The following is an 18,511-nucleotide window of genomic DNA, read 5'->3' as shown; positions in this document are numbered from 1 at the left end:
CCATGCCCATTCCGGTAGTAACTTCCAACGGCAGGCAGGCAAGTGGGGTTGAGCTTTTTAATATCATAAATCACATAAATCAGTGTCCAGCCTGGCCTCTCACTGCCAGGCCCCTTCCTGGGCCTCCTATCTTCATATTGCCTGGAAGGCTGCCTGCAGCCAGGGCTTCTCCCATCCCCTAGGAAGGATCCAGCACCAGCCTGAGAGGGGAGGCAATAGCAGCTAAGGGGGTGGGGAAGGGGGAGAGGGACAGAAGCTTGTGCAGGCGCGTGTGTGTATGTACTTACGTGTGTGAACACATGTGGAGTTAAAGGTTTACAGACCCTGCCTGGCTCGGGGACAGTCGAGGATGGGAGAGGAGGTAGGGCAAAGAGAAGCACATCTTTTTTTTCCCCTGGCGCCTCAGCCTCACCCTTCCTCAGGGATAGATGCACCGGGTAATTGGGAAACCCATCCCTGGACTGGAGCCCTTTTGAGTCTGGTGGAGTCACAGATCCAGTCTGTGGGGTCACTGGGTCCGTCTCCTTTTGAAAGCCCTGGAAGGGTGGGAGGTAAGAAGTAAAAGGAGACAGGTCTCCGCTAGAAGAACTTCACGCCCCGGCCATCGCTGACGGTGATGATCTCAGCCTTGTGCTCCTGCTGTAGGGCCTGCAGAGCCCGAAGTAGGGTTGCTTCATCCAGCCCATGAAACTCTGCATAGGGAGAGATGGGGATCAGGGACACTCAGCTTCTGCGGGCTCAAGGCCCCTGAGGAGCAGACTCTAGCTGGAAGCTGAGGCCCTGAGGCCAGGGGAGACATGTGCCATCGATACTGCTGTGGCTGCTGCCAACCCTTCCTGCAAACTCCTTAGAGTAAGGGTTGAAAGCAAGCCTGAGTCAGCATGAAATGAGAATTCATGCTTATTCTCCCCGTCCGGGTTCTTCTGTCAGACTCAACCCTCACATGTATCCCCCACCCCTGTGCCACGAGTGTCTGATGTACAAGAATGACACTACCTGCTTGTGGACCACAGAGTGGGGGACAGTGAAGTCAAGGAAGGTCAAGGTCCTTGTCACTGGATTCTGACCCAAGTTGGACCCATCAGGGTCCAACCCTAGTGCTCCCATCAGGAGCACCTGTCCTAACACAAAGAAGTGTAGCCATACCTCTGACCAGGACACTGTTAAGATCCAGCACAGGTATCGCCCTTACCTAGTTAAAAGGAACAAAGCTGGGAGCCAAGGGCCAGCTGAGTATCTGAAGATATGGCAAGATACTGCAGGGAGAAGTGAGAAGCAGGTGGCAAGCCTGAACAGGTTCGCACACCTCACCCCCCTACGGGGGCCTACCTCTTGAGTCAGGGAGCTTGCTTTCTGAGGAAGCCTTTAGCTTTGCCCAGCATGAGTGGTGGGCTGGGCAAGGCTGCAGCACTGAAGTCATGGGGTGATGGTGGGACTAGCAAGCAGAGGCCTGCAGGGCAGGGGGGAACAGCCAAGAGCTGTAAACTCTGTTATGGCAGCCAGGGCCTGGCAGAAAGGGGAGGTGCCCTTTTTTCCCCAGCTGAGATTGGAACTTTTGGTGAGCCTGGGGATCAGAATGTGAAGCCAGAGATAAAAGAACTAAGAATATATTTACACTATGTAAAAATCAAACAGTATACAAATCCTTGCCTGGCCAGACACCAAAGTATTTAAAAGGCCTGGGGGCGGGGATGGGGGTGTTGGCCCAATCCCTTCAGCTGACGCCCACAAATCTTGAGCCCTCTATAAGTATAAAGGGTGAAAGAAAGGCCTGTGTCAGCAAGGAATGAGATCTTCAGCTTAATCTCCCGCCCCAGTTCCTCATTCAGCATCTACACCAGTAATTCTTAACTTTTCATGGATCACAGATACCCTTGAAAATCTTTTAATATGGACTCTACCCCTAGAATAATGCACATACAGCCCCACAGACAAAATTTGGGGGTATTATGCATATAAATTCAGGTAGTTTAGGGAAACCTTGGACCTGGGTTAAAAAGTCTTGTATCATGCAGTATTTGGAATTCAGAGGCAGGGATGGGAAGTCTGTCAAACAAGGACTGGAGAGGCTTCAGATCACAAAACTGGGGGGAAAGGGAGAAGCATTACCCTCATTCTCTGTGTCGTCCCCATTGGTCAGTTCATACAGTGTAAACACGGAGTTGTTCTGGCCACTCCTGGAAACCTATGGACACAGAAAATGGGGGTTGAATAAGGACCTGAAATCCCCAGAAGGTGAGCTCACCAGCTCCACCTATCTGACCCAGGAATGGTACCTATTCCTAAACCACGGCTGTCACCTCGGCAGGAGTGGCCTAAACACCGCAAACCCCACAGGTGCTATATTTATACATGTACACACATACACGGAACCACTAAACCACAGGCCTTCACATGTCTGAGCAGTGACCTCTCATTCTGTTTTCCTGTTCAGGAATAGGTGGCATGAGTTTGTTATATTTGGGTTGTTGATGCTTCTTCCCCTCTTCTCTCCCTTGGGAAAGTTTAGGGCTGGTGGTGGCTGTGAATGTGGGGGAGAGAGTTTGTCCCCACACCCACACTGGTTCAGAATGTCTCATTCATACGGCGGACAGCCCTAAAGGGTACAGAGGGGGAGGGGCCCCAGGCTTTTTTTTTTTTTCCTTCCTTCCCTTCCTTTCCTCATTTATCTTCTGTGGCCAGAGACTCCAGCCAACAATAGCACTCATGGTTCCAGCACTGCATTCTCCAAACACGGCCTCATGTAGCCTCTGGCCTCCTGCAGTCAAAGGCAGGGAAGTTCTCTACAGCCAGGGAAATTGAGTCACTGAAAGAGGCATGCCTGAAGACCTATACTTCCTCTTTCTGCCCCTGCCCACTCTGCTCAGTCTAGACCTGGGAACACCAGGTATCTGCTGAACATAGATACAATTCTCTGCCATGGGACACCATGGCAGAACAGTCTCACCCACTGATAGATGAGTTTCCCCCATTCTTCTGGCCTTCGCCACATGATCAGGAAGCTAGACTTGTTCTTATCCAACCACTCCAGGTTCCCTGCAAAAAAGATACTTATGAAAGCATCTTATGCTAAGAAGGGACAGAAGGCAAAACCAAGGTGGAACACAGTGGAAGAGACTCAGCTCTCAGGAAGTGAAATTCAAGATCTGTTTTATTACTATCTGCAAGGCACCAATTCTCTTCCTATCTCTCTCCAGGTCTCAGAACACAGACAGAGAGATTTCAATGGTGAATACCCATAGGGAAAAAGGACCCGGGAATTGGACTACCTATTGTACAGAACACTATGGGCTCCAAGCCAGGGGAGAGAAAAAAGTTGTTAAAAGCAAAGACTTGTGGGGCGCCTGGCTGGCACAGCTGGTGGAGTGGGTGACTCTTGATCTCAAGGTTGTGGGTCAGAGCCCCTCATAGGCTGTACAGATTACTTAAAAATAAAATCTTTTTTTAAAAAAAAAAAAAAGCAAAGTCTTATGGCAATCTGCCCTCAGGAAAAGCCAAGTAGGAGGGAAAAATAAGGAAATCTGAGGCCCTGAACCCACCTTTCTTCCTTAGTTCCTCTAATACAACCTGGATTGATTCCACAGGGAGTTTGCCTGGTTTGAAGTTAAGGGAAGGGCATTGATGGACTGAGCTGGGTAGGCTAAAAATTCTCAGAGCCAATGTCATGTTGAGAACCACCTGTCCCCTTCCTCTCCCCCCCACACACATATATGTGCAATTCCCCAACAGGCTATAAATTGGCATTTCCTGGATATTGGGAGGAGGAAGGCAAAGAGCCACTAGTTCAATTAAAGGGAAGAGCTTTAAAAATGAACGGTACTACCGTCTGTCGCCCTCTGTCCTTTCTCCTTCCTTCAGACTTTCTCCACAGATATTTTAGGTATGAATCAGGCAACAAAAACAAATGACCTTTACTTCCTGGGAGGAAGAGAGTAGGTGGACAAAATTCCCAACGGTAGTACCAGAGCTTGAGCTTCACTCAAAAGAGGACAGGAGATTCACAGCCCAAAGGGCTTGGGTTGAAAAGCTTGGGACCTGGCTTCAGGGCAGAGATTCTATGACCTGAAGGACACCCAGGTCCTTGTCACTGGCCAGCACAAGGGGGTTTGAGGCCGCATTTGCGTTGGGGCTTGGGGATAAAATGGGAGTCAGCTATAACAAACACACTGGCTCTTTCCCAAGTCCAGTTTGGGTGGGAACCTGCCTACTGTGGGTGAAAGAGGGTATGACGTCTGGGCATGTGGGAAAGCGTGGAAGTGCATGTGTGTGGGCTGTGCAAGAGCCTGAGGGAGGATACGCTGTAGCTTCACGTTGTTGAAGAGCGGGCTCTCCTGAGCTTCCATCACCGTCATGCTGGATTGTTTGTGCAGGCGGCAGAAGGACAGGACCAGCGAGCACCAGGCGGCCAGCTGCTTCTGCCGAGTGTCCACGTTCGGCTGCAACCTGCCGGGTGAAGGGGGTGGGGCGCAGAATTAGAGGGAGTGAGAGAGCGAGAGGCAGCACTTGCCGGAGGCGAGTCTGGGGGACAAAGTAGGGGACTGGGGGTGGTGGCGACCGGGTCCTTTCTCCCCCTCCCCATTTGAAGCATCAGGGCTGAGTCCGGGGTCTGGGGCAGGGAAAGGAGGCACAGCGGGGCTTCTCGGGGTCTGAGCCTCACGTAAAGAAGGGCGGGAAGCGATACTGCCACGGCCACTCGAAACTCATCGCCATTGTAGTAGCCCAGGAAACCCGGAACGTCCGGGCAAAGGACTTCCGGCCTCCGCTTCGGCACGTCCGGGCAAAAAGCACAGCAGAAAGGTTCCGGACGCCTCTTCGGAGAGGGGCGGCCCAACGCAAGGGGTCTCGCTGATCAGCTAGTCCCTTGCCGTTATCCTAAAAATTCTTACCGTTTAGAGCCCCGAGAAGTCTTCTCATTCAGTTCTAGAGAAGGGCAGTGACTTAATCCAAAGCGGCACACTTTGACGGTAGAATTGCCTAGGCTTTCCCCCCCTCTGCTGGGCTTCCTTTAATATTAACATCAGTGTCGGTTGCATTTAACAAACACCTCACAATTCTCCGTTTTCCTCAGTTGCTATGTCCTTCGACTCCGCCATTCCCTGGTCTCCTGCAGCCGCCGTGGGAGCACATTTGTAGCTTTTATCTCTGGAAAAGGTTCGGCTTCCGTGATTCAGAGCCGCCCGCCTTGACCACAGCCATCTATCTCTCACGTCCTCACTTTCCTAGTGTCAAGTCTCCGGACCCATTTTGGTCTGACTTGAGTCCTTACCCAGGCTAGACTACCCCATTCTGTCCCCTTGCTTGTCTACCTGCTGGTCACTTAACAGACCAGGGTTGTTGCTTCCTGCCCCCACGTCCATTCCCCACCCACCTTCCCCAATTTCTGGACCGAGTTGTATTACTGGAAAAAATCACAGAACATGCTGGCTGAGCCCCAGGTTCCATGACCGACTTCACTGCTGGGCTCTCAAGGCAGCCCAGCACTGTCTTTTATTGACTCCCTGTCACATCCCTCCAGGTAACTAACTCTTCAAATATTTCCATTCGTGGAGTCATTCCACCTGTCTCCATCTCCTTTCTGCAGAGTGCTCCTCCTATTTTGTGAACTTGAGGTCAAGCATTTGAACCTCCTAATAGTTCCCCCTCTGTCTGTCACTACACTTGATTCTTCCCACAAGAATCCCTTTCCACTTCAACTTTTTTTTCTTTTGGACTCAAAGGAAGAATGTCACTCTTCCTTCATAAGACCAACACTTTGGGATATCTTCTTACCTCTCTTTTCCAGTTGCCTCTAGGACTACTTTGTGCATAATCTTCCCTCTTTTCCTTTCCTCTGTCTCCTCTCTCCTAGTTGACAAACATGCTCAGGTCACCCATATTTGAAAATATGTACAGCTTCCTTGACTTTGTCACCCTCTCAATTTCCTATCTGATCTTTAACCTTTCTCACTCAAGTCCATCATTGTGCACAGTTCCTGATCTACCAAAGTGCCCAACAAATATTTGTCGCATGAATGAACCATTCAATTTATAATGTTCTTTTAAAGGGCATGATTTCCTTTGCTTCCAGGGGACTGTTTTATCCTTGTTCTGCTACTGTCTCTCTGATCTTTCTCTTTGTTTATTGCCCCCCCCCTTCTTTAAATGTACATGTTTCAGGGCACCTGGGTGGCTCAGTGGGTTAAAGCCTCTGCCTTTGGCTCAGGTCATGATCCCAGGGTCCTGGGATCAAGCCCCACATTGGGCTCTCTGCTCAGCGGGGAGCCTGCTTCCCCCTATCTCTCTGCCTGCCTCTCCTCCTACTTGTGATCTCTGTCAAACAAATAAATAAAATCTTTAAAAAAAAGAAAAAAGAAAAAATATATGTGCATGTTTCCCAAGAACCTAACTCAGCTTTTTTTTTTCTCAAAACAACGTCTGTCTTGAGAACGTTCATCCTTTTCATGGTTTCACTTTGCGTTTCTGTGCAAAACTCTAATAAATCTGTATTTCCGCCGCCACCACCACCACCACCACCACCCCTCCCATTTCTAACTCTCTGTGGGACACAAAAGCTTGTTCTATTGGCAGCTCATATTGCACATCCTTTTCTTCTTGCCAGCTCCTCTTCCTAATAGTAATTTTCTATCATTACTTCCATCATTGTCCTGGTAACTCAGATTCAAAGCCTGAGTCAGCCCTAACCTCTCCTCTCCTTCATCTCCAAAGTCCTAGCATTGGAGGATTACTCCCCTGTTTTTAATCATATCCTTTTTATTTTCTACTTCCTCACTCATCACTTCTTTGGCCCATGTCCTCTTTTTCTCAAGCCTAGGATATTATAGTAATGTCCTAATTCACTTTTTTAAAAAAGATTTTATTTATTTATTTGACAGGCAGAGATCACAAGTAGGCAGAGAGGCAGGCAGAGAGAGAGGAAGGGAAGCAGGCTCCCTGCTGAGCAGAGAGCCCAATGCGGGGCTCCATCCCTGGGATCTCCCCTGGGATCTCGATCCTGGGATCACGACCTGAGCAGAAAGCAGAGGCTTTAACCCACTGAGCCACCCAGATGCCACTCACCTTTTTTTTTTTTTACTCTCTTCTCTAAGGGGAATGCACTTCATCTTAAGGCCTAGTCATGTACTAACTCCACAATCACCCTGCTGTGATCACACCTCAGCTAGATGTGACCCTTCCTTTTTTTTGCACTTGGATAACATTTGGTTTGTATCCTTTGCATGACTCTCATCACACACTCCATTGCTTTTATTTGTGTACATGTGAGCTCCCTTATTAGACGGAAGTCACTGAGAGCAGAAACCAAGCCCTATCTTATTTTTTCAACAAAATATACCACACACAGTATCTTATACCAGCATGCCCTTGATGTACATTAGTAAAACACACGAAGGCAAATATAGGCCAAGAAGAGAACAGGTATATCCCTGGGGAAGACCAATGCATTCATGGAAAAAGAGCAAAGGCTTATCTCAGGTGAAAGCTCAAAATGCCCAGGAAACAGATATGCCTCTAGAGAGACAGACATGTCCTGAGAAGTCTGTCTCTGAGGATGAACAGATAGATTCTGGGAAGCATACAAATACATATTTATGGAATGGATTGGCATGTCCCAGCAAATGGATATGCATGTCCTCAGAAAGGTAAATACTTCAGAAAGGAGGGAAGGAAAAGTCCCTGAAGAGGCTCCAGGTGCCATAAAGAATAAACAGGTGTCTTTATGGAGAACAAAGTTGTTCTCTCGTGTTTGTGATGATCTGGAAGAACCGGAGGTGAAGGTCCGCTGGCAAACAACTGGGCCTCACTGTCTAAGGAACATATAAGAGTGTCTATCTATGAAATGATGAGTTCAGAGGCTATGTCCCTAGAAAAGTGGGAAGTGTCTTAGGGAAGTATCAGTATGGCTTAGGAAGCTGATAGAAGGATTCAGCTAAAAACTAGGGAGTGCTATGTAGATGACAGATGTCTGATCCCAGGGTCCAGTCTCCTCAGCCTTGAACTTCTTCCAGATCATGTCCACCTTCTGGCTGTTAGCTCTAGTGGACACCAGGGGGCAGTGTGCTGCCAGGCTGTAGGCCCCATCCCCAAGGGTCCAGGACAAAATAGGAGGAGGCCAGGGACCTGGAAGGGGAGTCCTGTGGTGGTGGACTTAGTACTAAGTCCCCACTGCCCTTGCCCTCAATCCTGAGGTCCTTAGGGATGGACTCTTTTTGGTCATATCACAGTTCCTATTCCCAGGCCATGGGAGTAAACTGAGGCATGAAGAAGAGGGAAATTCGGAGCTCCTGGGTGGTCCCCCTTCCTCCTCACAGGAGTCACAGCAGAGATTCCACCCTTGCTCCTCCCCCCCACACCTCCCCAGCTGCTGTCCAGACCGGAAGGGAGTCTCTTTCCTGTATATTTCCTGGTGCTGGGTTTGGATATGGACAGGAAAGGCCCAGCCTTGGGAGGAAGCAGTGGGGGTGGGGGGGGGGGAGGCTTCAGGTGGGGGGAGCAGGGGTAGTGGGGAGCAGGCAAGTGAACAAAACAGTGCTGCTATGCAGATTCTTCCAGCTCTGCTGCCCAGGCGGAGCTGTGAGTGGCAGAAACTCTGGGATGGGGAGGGGATAGTACAAAAAAAAAGTTTTATTTTGAAGATTACAGAACTTGCACCATGACACCACTGGGTTTCCATTTTCATCAGTCCAAGGATCTGTGGTAGGTATGGGACTGACAGAAGAGACAGGGAGGGGAAGAGAGACCTGGTGGTGGCAAGGAAAAGGGAGTAAGATGGCTGTGGAAAAACTCATACCACCCTAGGCCTGGGCTTCACTGTCTTTACTCCTCCACACCACAAGGGTGACGAGGAAGGGGATGAGGCAGATGGGGGCTATAATCATGGCCAGGAGCACATCCTCCGGGGGGTCTGATAAGGTGGGCTGCACAAGGGAGCAGTTGGCAAAGTGGATCTGGTGAGTCTCAAAGATGATCTCTTCTGCCCAGGGATTGGGGAAGCCCAGATGAAATTCTTCTGCAAAATGCTCCAGGCAATACTGTAGGTCGCTATAAGGCCTGAGGGTAAGGGAAGACTAGAGTGAGTATGGACTGGGCCAGAGAGGGGAATGCCCCTCACTCACTCAAGGCCCACCCAGGAGGAGGAAGCCCCACCCCTGGCCCAAGCTGCCTGGCACTGCCCCTACCTGCTAATCATGGCCCAGTCACACCAATCCTTGGGGATAGAGTCCATCTCCTCCTTATAAGATTGCCAGCAAATCTGGATAGTCCTCTCATAGCTCTCCATCTTGTCCTCTGTGGGCAGAGATTGCTTCACAGGACCACAACCCCGCCCCTCCCCCTCCCCCCCCCCCCTCCCCAGCCCTCGGGTCCAGGTATTTCCACTGCTCCTGTCTTCAAACATGGCAAACACCAGGAGAGTCTCAGAAAGTTTTCCAAGGAAAGAGGCTCAGTTCAGAAAAATGTTAATGCCTTCCATGTGCCAGTCCCACAGGAACAGCCACACACTTTTTCTGGGGTCTTCTAACCCACCCGTGGGGGTGAGCCAGCTCAGAGCTGGGGGCGGGTCACGTGGGATGAGAGGGAAAAAGGCCACAGGAACCCCAGGAGAGAACAGAAGGGGGTTTAATGGGCTGCCAATTGGGGTTGCGGGAAAGGGACCCTCCCCACCGACCTGGCTCTCCTCGATGTCCCAGGTCACCGTCCCAGAGCCTCGGGTACACACCTTCTGGCTTCAAGCTGCTTTCAGTGGGAGGAACCTGAGCCAGAGACTCCTGGGGCTTCAGGACAGCTGTGAACAGAAATGGGAGAGGGAGGTGGGATGGCGGGGATCTAAGCAGTGGAGTCTGGAGTGGGGGGGGGGGGGGTGTCTGAGACCCTAGGAAGTCAGGGCTACTTCCAGTAGAGGAAAAAGGAATAATCCAGGCCTCCAAGGGTTGCCTCAGTAACTGGAAGAGAAGCTCCCTCCCACTCACATCCAGACCCAAATCCTCCTCCTCCTCCCCAACCCCCAAGACCTCTCCGCGAGGCCCGGACCCTAGGTTCCTCCAAGTGGGAAGCAGCTCGCTCTAAGCCCTCACCGAAGTGGGGCCAGGGACGGCCCGAGGACAGCGCTGACCCTCCCGCACCCAGGGCCCGTTTCTCGGTCCCGGCCGTCCAGGCCCCCTCCCCTCCGGGCCTCCCGCGCCTCCCAGCCGGGCCCCGGGGCGCCGCGCTCACCGCCCAGCAGGAGGAGGAGGCGGAGCGCAGCCGGTCGCCCCGCGCGGGTCGCAAGGAGCCGCGGGCCGCCGGCTGCGCGCTCAGCCCGGAGCGAGGCCATCGCGCCGCGAGCAGGCGAGGAGGGGCGGTGGCGCTGAGCCGGGCCCGGGCGGGGGCGCCTATATCCCCGGCCCAAGCCCCAGGAAGCCGCGCCGCTTCCTCGCAGGGGCTGGGACGGCTGCGGCCACGTGGGGGGCGGGGGCGACGCCCGGGGCCGGCTGGCTGGAGGGGGAGTCGCAGCCCCACCCGGCCCTGGCGCCCGCCGTTCCCTCCGCCGTGTCGGCGTTGGCCCACTCTCTCTTCTAGCTCACCCTGCGGGGCTGGACAGCTCCCCTCGTAACCCCAGAACCGGGATGCATTTCCTGGGCTCAGCTGCGCGGTGCCCAGGACTCGCCTGGGTCTCGGAGCATCCGCCCCCGGGACCCTATCGTCCTTTCTCCTTCGCTGCGGAGGCGAGGAAGGGGGTTAGCGACCTGCTTTCGCGGACCTGGAGGAGAGAGAAGGGGCTGGGAGTTCAGAGGGCTCTCCACGCCACAGTATTTAAGGCAGGGGCTTGGAGCTGCCCTGGGCCGTGGGGGAAGGGGCGCCTGGAGCTGGACTCAGAGTTCCCCTTTCCTGGGAACACCCACTGATATCAGTCCGCCTGCCAAAACTGGGGAGGAGGAGATGAGGGAGCCTGCCCTCCAGAATCTGGAGAAGGCCTGGGGATAGGGGCAGAGGGGAAACCGGAGCCCAAATACCCTCCCTTCCAGGCACCTCCTGGGGCCTAGATCCTCAAACCTGGTTGAGGTAAAGGGCAAAAGTAAGGTTACTTCATTCCTAGTAAGAAGGTGGCCACAAACGGGATTGGGGGGGAGGGGCAAAAGTTCAGTGGCCACAAAGGGGATTGGGGGGAGGGGCAAAAGTTAAAGATTACTCCATTGCCAAGAAAAAGATGGCTACTACTCTCCGAGACCAAGGTTGGGAGAAGGGTAGGATTTAGAAACTGCTATGGGCGGGGCACCTGGGTGGCTCAGCGGGTTAAAGCCTCTGCCTTCAGCTCAGGTCATGATCCCAGAGTCCTGGGATCGGTCCTGGGATCGGTCCTGGGATCGGTCCTGGGATCGGTCCTGGGATCGAGCCCCGCACGAGGACCGCATCGGGCTCTCTGCTTAGCGGGGAGCCTGCTTCCTCCTCTCTCTCTCTCTCTCTACCTGCCACTCTGCCTACTTGTAATCTCTATCTGTCAAAAAAATAAATCTTTAAAAAAAAAAAAGAAAGAAACTGCTATGGGCGACTATATTCATAAGGTGGGTACATTTTGTTCCTGTTTTACATGGGAAAAAGGTAGAGCTGGGGAGAAAGAGCCCAGAACTTGAGCTCAGAGGCTCTAAATCCCATTTCTGTCTTCCTGCTCCATAACCAGATAGCCCACAGTGACTTTGGTTACCTTGAGAATGTTTCTCCCCATGTAATATGGGGACATTGTCCTTCTCGGTAAGCAGTAGTGAGGATGACACATGAAAGAGCGTTGCGCTCACTCAGTGGATGTTTCTTTTTCTTCTTTCTTAAGGACTTGCCTAAGGTCTCACTGCTGGGAAGCCTTGAGGCTGAGCCTGGGGCCCCAGGGACCCTGACTTCTGCCACACCACAGCTGTCTCTGTGTCCTGAGCCAGAGCTTCATTAGCTTGAAGCAGCCGAGCAGCCCAGGAGCTGGTTTGGCCCTGATGCTCGCCTCCAGACACAGCTGTCAGCACCAAACTTTCCTAAATGACTCCCAGACACTGACCCCTGGACTCAGCTGCTGCTCTTGTCCCAATTTACTGATTTCTGCCCACCACAAATTATCCTTCGTGATTTCTCTTCCAATCTTCAGTTCAGGGTCTTAGGCTCTTGCACAATGGTCACTGAAAGCCTGTGGTCCTCCTCCATCGCTAGGGTCAAGAGGGTGCCTTAGTAAGGCATCTGGAAGAAGAAAGGAGGTGGCCCACTTGGCATGAACCCCAAAGCCCTCTGGTGATAGTCGTCTTCTGCACTGTGCAGAAAAGAGCCTGACCGCCTCAGAGTCACTTCAGGCCAGCGAACAAATCCAGTCGTGTCCTCCCACCCAAGACTGGCCTTTTCAAGAAGAAAACATGGTCAGGAGGGAGATTTCTGGTTGATGAGAAGGGAGGGGGACCCATAGAGAGACAGAAAACAAAACTAGCTGCTTCCACTGGGCTGGGGCCAGAAACTCCTGAGCCCACTGTGATTTAGGACTGAGGCTGGGGTCAAGTTGACAATTGACAAAACAAATGTTGGGCTTTACATAGGGCAGTATGGTATCATTGATAAAAAACAAACAAGCAAGCATTGGTTAGGATTCCGAAGGCAGATTCTGTCTTATCTTGGGCAGGTCGTTTCATCTCTCTGGAGCTCAACATTTTCACATGACGTTAGAATCAAAAGGGAAAATATAGGTGACTCAGTAGAAAGTTTTATCTTTAGCCTGGAGCTGGGGTTATGTTTGCAACAGGATGTGGAAACCTCCTATGAGGAGCTTGTTTTAGTCATTGCTGAACTTGGGAGTCTAAATAAATCTTCCTATTGGAGAATCTGGGAATTTTCCCTCCTCCTGATTTTCCTCTTTCCACTTTTCCTTACCAGTTGGATGTTTGTCTCTTTCATGGATTCCTGGGGGCATCCTGGTAACTGGGGGTCGGCTCTTGGGGTCCTTTGGGACTTAAAGAGGTCCAGAGACCTCACTTTTCTCTTCCAAGTTGCCATATAGAAGATAGTCCCATGTTCTGCAGTGAGGGGACAGAGAAGGGCTTCATCAGGGACAGAGGCTGGTTTGTTCATGGAAGTCCTGTTTTCCACCCCTAGGGGCCCCCTCCTCTTCCCTTCCCAAGCCTACTTCTGCCTTCAAATATATACTTTTTGCTATAAAAATACACTTTTTTTTAAAGATTTTATTTATTTATTTGACAGAGAGAGAGATCACAAGTAGGCAGAGAGAGAGGAGGAAGCAGGCTCCCCGTGGAGCAGAGAGCCTGATGCGGGGCTCGATCCCAGGACCCTGAGATCATGACCTGAGCCGAAGGCAGCGGCTTAATCCACTGAGCCACCCAGGCGCCCCAAAAATACACTTTTTAATTGCAAGTAACACACAAGTTTATACTCATTGCAAAATATTTAAATACATTAAACTTTATACCCTCATTCCTTTCTCACTCACTTCCCTTTGGACTTAAAAAAGCATAAATGGGATTTATTTTTTTTTAAGATTTTATTTATTTATTTATTTGACAGTGAGAGAGAGAGAGATCACAAGTAGGCAGAGAGGCAAGCAGATTGAGAGAGAGAGGGAAGCAGGCTCCCCGCCAAGCAGAGAACCTGATGTGGGACTTGATCCCAGGACCCTGAGAGCATGACCTGAGCTGAAGGCAGCGGCTTAACCCACTGAGCCACCCAGGCGCCCCATAAATGGGATTTAATATCTCTGTTGTTTGGTGACTTCTTTTTTTACTTAATATGTCTTGGGCTTTCTTTCCCATAGGATGTATAGATGTGCTTCTTTCCTTTTAACTGTAGTATAGTATTATCTGTAGTCTTTGTCTTATATCCAGTGGAGTCTGGTCTTTGTTTCCTACACACTTCCTTTGTCCTCTGTCCCTATCCCACACCCACTTCTAGTGCTTGGGAAGAGGGATCTGTTTCTGGTCCAGCTGGACATTGACCTGATATTTCTGGCCCCAACCTAGATTGACTTCTGGATAAGGATTCTACTGCCACGTAAATTTCCCTTCTTATAGGCGAAGGAACCTCTTGCCTGAAGTAAGAGGAGAGGTGACTTGATCCCAGGAGTTCCATTTCTAATCTTCAGCTTTCCCCCCTACACACTCACATACAAGTCCAGAACAACATACAGGGGAGTAAAAGCACTGGGGGCCTCCTACACAATGAAATTGCATGCAGAGCATCCTGGGATTAGCATCTCTGCAATGCAGAGACATTCACACGCCCTGGCCTCTTCCCCAGCTATCTGCAAAATAAAGAAGAGAACGCAGGAGAGAAAGTGGGGGAGAGTCAGGGTCAGGGGAGGCAGAAGTCCTGGCTGGGAGGGGCTGATTCTTCCAAGCTGGAGAGAGGAGACCGATTTCTTTAAAGGGCGAGGAGGCAGCAGGGACGACCAGGAGAGCTATAGTCAGGGAACCAGCTAGCTAAAGGAGGGAAGACAAAGTGTAGGGACACCACAACTCCATCTCTCTCCATCTCCTCATCTCCAGAATAATGGTACACTCCATGTGAGGAGGCTGGCCATCTCTCAGAGGCAAGAATGTTGTTGTTGTTGTTTTGAAGATTTTATTTATTTATTTGACACAGAGAGGATCACAAGCAGGCAGAGAGGCAGGCAGAGTGGGGGGGGGGGGAAGCAGGCTCCCTGCTGAGCAGAGAGCCCAATGCGGGCTTGGTCCAAGGACCCTGAGATTATGACCTGAGCTGAAGGCAGATGCTTAACCCACTGAGCCACCCAGGGGTCCCAAGAATGGTTTTTGGAGAAAACTTTAGCTCTCAAGTTGGTAAAAAGCAAAGAAAATAGTCAAGCCATATTCCCCATCAACTGCCAGGGACTTAATAGTAGCTACCATTTATTAACAATTACTATGCGATGCACAGTGTGTTCTCTGACACATGTGCTGAGTACTTTGTAAGTAATTCTTAAAACCTTACTGCCATAACATCAGAATTATCTTGTTGGTGGGTAAAATGGGGAAACAGAGGTAATATGCCCAAGGCCCCAGAAGTAGTAATTGGCAGTCAGGATCTGAACTCAGGAGTGCTTTATACTAAAGCTTCACGTCTTAAGCCTTATGATTTATCATCTTCTCACTCTATATCCAAATACTGATTTCCTACTGGGTCTTGAAAATGGGGTTGAAAGAGGAGAAGAGAGGAGAGAGTTCCTTCCAGGACAAGGTAGACCCCTCCAGAAAAAAAAAAAGATCCTATTTCACCCAACAGTGTATACACAACCTCCTCCTCCCTTCCTTCTCTGACCCAGGCTAGACCATGACAGCACATGGTAGAGGCTGTTTTTCTGAAGGAAAAAAAAAAAAGACCATATTTATAAGGATGACATTCAGAGAGCATGACTGAAGAGGATCGTGGCCAAGTGACCATAGCACACGCCCAGCAGTGCTGAGAACACTGCTGGTCCCTCGGCACCTGGGGCTGACTCATGGTTGCTGTCAGGACCCAATGCCAGATGCCAGGGTTGCTTTTACTCTTCCTCCATCGCTCAGGACTATCCTATGAGACATCCCCGGGAACCCTTCTACCCACTCCCAGCACCCCGAGAGTTTTGATGTTATATAACATGGGGATACCCTGAGGATGCCTGGCAGTATGCTCAGATTGTTTTGTTTAAAACTCACAACTCTACTAAATTAGGTGCCATAGAAACCACTTTACAGATGAGGAAACTGAGGCTCAGAAAACTTAAGTAATTTGTCCAAGCTCATGCAGCTCATATTGGCAGACACCCAGATCCTGATGTCAAAGCCTATGAACATAACCTCTGCTCCACAATACCTGATAGATGTCAACTTGCTAGCCAACCTGCTAGAGAGAACCAGATAGAAAGGGATGCAGAAGACCAGCCAGAAGGGCAAAAAAGTAGAATTGCTCGTGGCACGGGAGGCCTTCTTCTCTCTGTGCAATCCCTCTCCTGACTATGCCTGTTTCTTTTATAGACAGTATCTTTTCACATCCTTGTCCCCAAGACCTTAAAGCATTGGGTGGACAATGAAAAACACTCATGACGTTACAAAATAGAATATTTTCTAGATCATAACATCCAGCGTGTGTTAAGCAAATATGACAGTAGGAGTATATGTTTGTTTAACTTGTGTCCTATCTGTGATGCGAGCTTAATAATACTACAGAAGACAACATTTTTCTCACCTGCAGAATGGGGATAATAAAAATCCTTATAAGTTACAAGATATAAAGCACTTAGAGCAGGATATTTTTATTATTATTTATGATGATGATGATTCCCATTATTTTAGCGGTTAAGAGCACACACTTTGGAGTCAAGCAGACTTGAGTTTGGATCCCAGCTCCATCTGTATGTGACCCTGCGCAAATACTTAACTCTTCTGAGCATGTCTTCTTATCTCCAAAATGGGGCTACCAGTGTGTATCTCACTCAGCAGTAAAGATAATGCAAGTCAGGCATTTGACCCAATGTCTGGTTCTAGAAACCCTGTGATAAATGGTATTTACCGTCAAAGTGTGTAACACATATACTTATGACAACTGCATTTCCCAGATATTCTGGGATCCTTGCAGTTCTAAAATTTTGTTCTTTTCATGACACAGCACTCCTTTTATTTAAAAGAATATAGTCTTTGGAACCAGATAGAATTCCAGCCCTCCTACTATCCAGCCATGCGGCCATGGCCAATGTTCTCAATCTCCCTGAGTCTCAATGCCCTTTGTAAAATGGGGCTAACAATGCCCATCTCTTGCAAGGATTACATGACTCATGGTTGCTTGACGTCTTGCAAGGATTACAAGAAATAATGTAGATTCACACCCAGTCCAATGTCTAGCGATTACATGAATGTTAAAGATGATTTGTTAAATGTGTAAATAAATGTGATTTATGTTTGTTCCTTTATGTACAGTGGCATGGATATAATCTGTAGATGTATGTAATGTGCTTTTCTGCTCCAAAAGCATCTCTGTAGCCTGGTATCCCATTCTAGCTAGAGTGGGGTTCAAAGGGCCATAACATTAGCAGTGTGGGACCCTGCTGATAAGCCAGGGAAGAGAGTAGGGGAAGTTGCAGAAATAAGAGGAACTCCCCTTTCCTGTCTGGCTAGGATTTGTTTGTCTTTCACACAGACTGTTCCCTACTGATATGGGGGTCTGTAGAATGTCCAGCTTTGATTGGCATCTCCAGCACAAAGGGAGTAAGGAACCCCTTACCCTTCAGGAACTGTTTTCCTCTGAACTTACAGAGTCCCAAACACATTTCTCTTTTCTGGCACCAATAGTGAGAACAGCAAGCCATGGAGAGAATCCAGAATCATGATATCAGAGCTAGAAGATCTCATAGAAAGGAGGAAGTAGAGGGATGGGGTTCAGAACATGGGTTTGGGGATCAGAATGACTGGACCCAAATCCTGACCACAGCACTTACCAGCTGGGTAACCTTGGGCAAGTTCCAGAATCTTTTTTTTTTTAAAGATTTTATTTATTTATTTGACAGACAGAGATCACAAGTAGGCAGAGAGGCAGGCAGATAGAGAGAGAGGTGGAAGCAGGCTCCCCGCTGAGCAGAGAGCCCAATGCGGGGCTCGATCCCAGGACCCTGGGACCATGACCTGAGCTGAATGCAGAGGCTTTAGCCCACTGAGCCACCCAGGCACCCCCCAGAATCTCTTTAAGCCTTAATTTTTTTTGGCTGTAAAATGAGGAAAAGCATATTACTGACTTCATATGAAATGAGGTGACCCGTTGTAAAGCACTCAGCACAATGCCGGGCACATATTGAGTGGACAGTGTTTGAAGGCTATTACCACTTTTCTAGTTCTGCAGTTTTATAGTTGAGGACCCTGATGGCCAAAAAGGAAGCACAGCTCATTAGCTGTCCACCCGTTCGGGGCTACTTCCCAGGCAAGGCTGTGCCAAAGGCGTTCCCATGAGATCAAGGCCCTGCATTCACTGTGCCAAGGGAGCAAGAATGGGCACCACCACCCTAGCTGTGGGGTTGGGGCTTTCAGAGTATGTGCAAAGCAAGGCATGAATCCCACCCAAGTAATCCCCAAAAGAGAAAGTCCCTTCCTGCTGGCATTATTTATTTTGTAATTAACAAAGGCTAGGAGGCCCTTTCTGAATTTTGGCTTGGAGGCTCAGAGTTTAAACTTATAACAGCCACGAACAAGAGTTTATTGTGAGCTTGTTCTTACTTGCTGAATTGAATGCATTATTATGATCCCTGTGCAACTAGGGGTCAAGAGCTAAGCACCTGGGGCAGAAAGCTGTGTTTTTGAGATCAGGGGACAAAGTGTCCAGGAGTGGAGAGGCTTCAAAAATTGAGCCATGTTTCCAGGCTCAGTAGTGTCCAGACCGCAACTTGATTTGGAGCTGCCTTTGCCTCTAAATGTTCAGGGAGGGGTCTGGCACTTTAGCTGGCCCCACCAAGGCCTGGGCAGCAACCCCAGTTTCTGGTGACCTTCACGCAGGCTTTTAGGTTGTGCTTTGCTTTGTTTTGTTGTTTGTTTCTCCACAGCCG

At 49.9% G+C, this 18,511-nt stretch overlaps 2 protein-coding genes across 2 annotated transcripts; both read right to left on the bottom strand.

Annotated features, from left to right (window-relative positions):
* Positions 1-43: 43 nt before the first annotated feature.
* Positions 44-4,757, bottom strand: VPS25 (vacuolar protein sorting 25 homolog). Its single transcript, XM_045983944.1, has 6 exons — positions 4,658-4,757; positions 4,298-4,443; positions 3,540-3,593; positions 2,948-3,036; positions 2,110-2,185; positions 44-692 (listed from the first exon to the last, which is right to left on the bottom strand). Exons 1-6 carry the CDS (start codon positions 4,708-4,710, stop codon positions 580-582), a joined length of 531 nt encoding a protein of 176 aa, XP_045839900.1. The 5' UTR covers positions 4,711-4,757; the 3' UTR covers positions 44-579.
* A 3,844-nt stretch (positions 4,758-8,601) lies between these two features.
* On the bottom strand, positions 8,602-10,403 carry RAMP2 (receptor activity modifying protein 2). Its single transcript, XM_045983816.1, has 4 exons — positions 10,207-10,403; positions 9,662-9,778; positions 9,174-9,282; positions 8,602-9,045 (listed from the first exon to the last, which is right to left on the bottom strand). Exons 1-4 carry the CDS (start codon positions 10,304-10,306, stop codon positions 8,790-8,792), a joined length of 582 nt encoding a protein of 193 aa, XP_045839772.1. The 5' UTR covers positions 10,307-10,403; the 3' UTR covers positions 8,602-8,789.
* Between the last annotated feature and the right edge of the window lie 8,108 nt (positions 10,404-18,511).

This window comes from Meles meles, chromosome 18 (genome assembly GCF_922984935.1).
Source record: "Meles meles chromosome 18, mMelMel3.1 paternal haplotype, whole genome shotgun sequence".
Lineage (NCBI taxonomy): Eukaryota > Metazoa > Chordata > Mammalia > Carnivora > Mustelidae > Meles > Meles meles.
This window is presented reverse-complemented; position numbering and strand designations above follow the sequence as displayed.

Coding starts and splice junctions, on each gene's coding strand:
- VPS25 (XM_045983944.1), bottom strand. CDS start 4,710: ATGGCGATGAGTTTCGAGTGGCCGTGGCAGTATCGCTTCCCGCCCTTC. Junction 3,594..4,297: donor CAACAACGTGAAGCTACAGC/GTATCCTCCCTC, acceptor ACTTCAAACCAG/GCAAACTCCCTGTGGAATCA. Junction 3,037..3,539: donor AGAGGAACTAAGGAAGAAAG/GTGGGTTCAGGG, acceptor TCTTTTTTGCAG/GGAACCTGGAGTGGTTGGAT.
- RAMP2 (XM_045983816.1), bottom strand. CDS start 10,306: ATGGCCTCGCTCCGGGCTGAGCGCGCAGCCGGCGGCCCGCGGCTCCTT. Junction 9,779..10,206: donor CCTCCTCCTCCTGCTGGGCG/GTGAGCGCGGCG, acceptor TTCTGTTCACAG/CTGTCCTGAAGCCCCAGGAG. Junction 9,283..9,661: donor GGGACATCGAGGAGAGCCAG/GTCGGTGGGGAG, acceptor CTCTGCCCACAG/AGGACAAGATGGAGAGCTAT.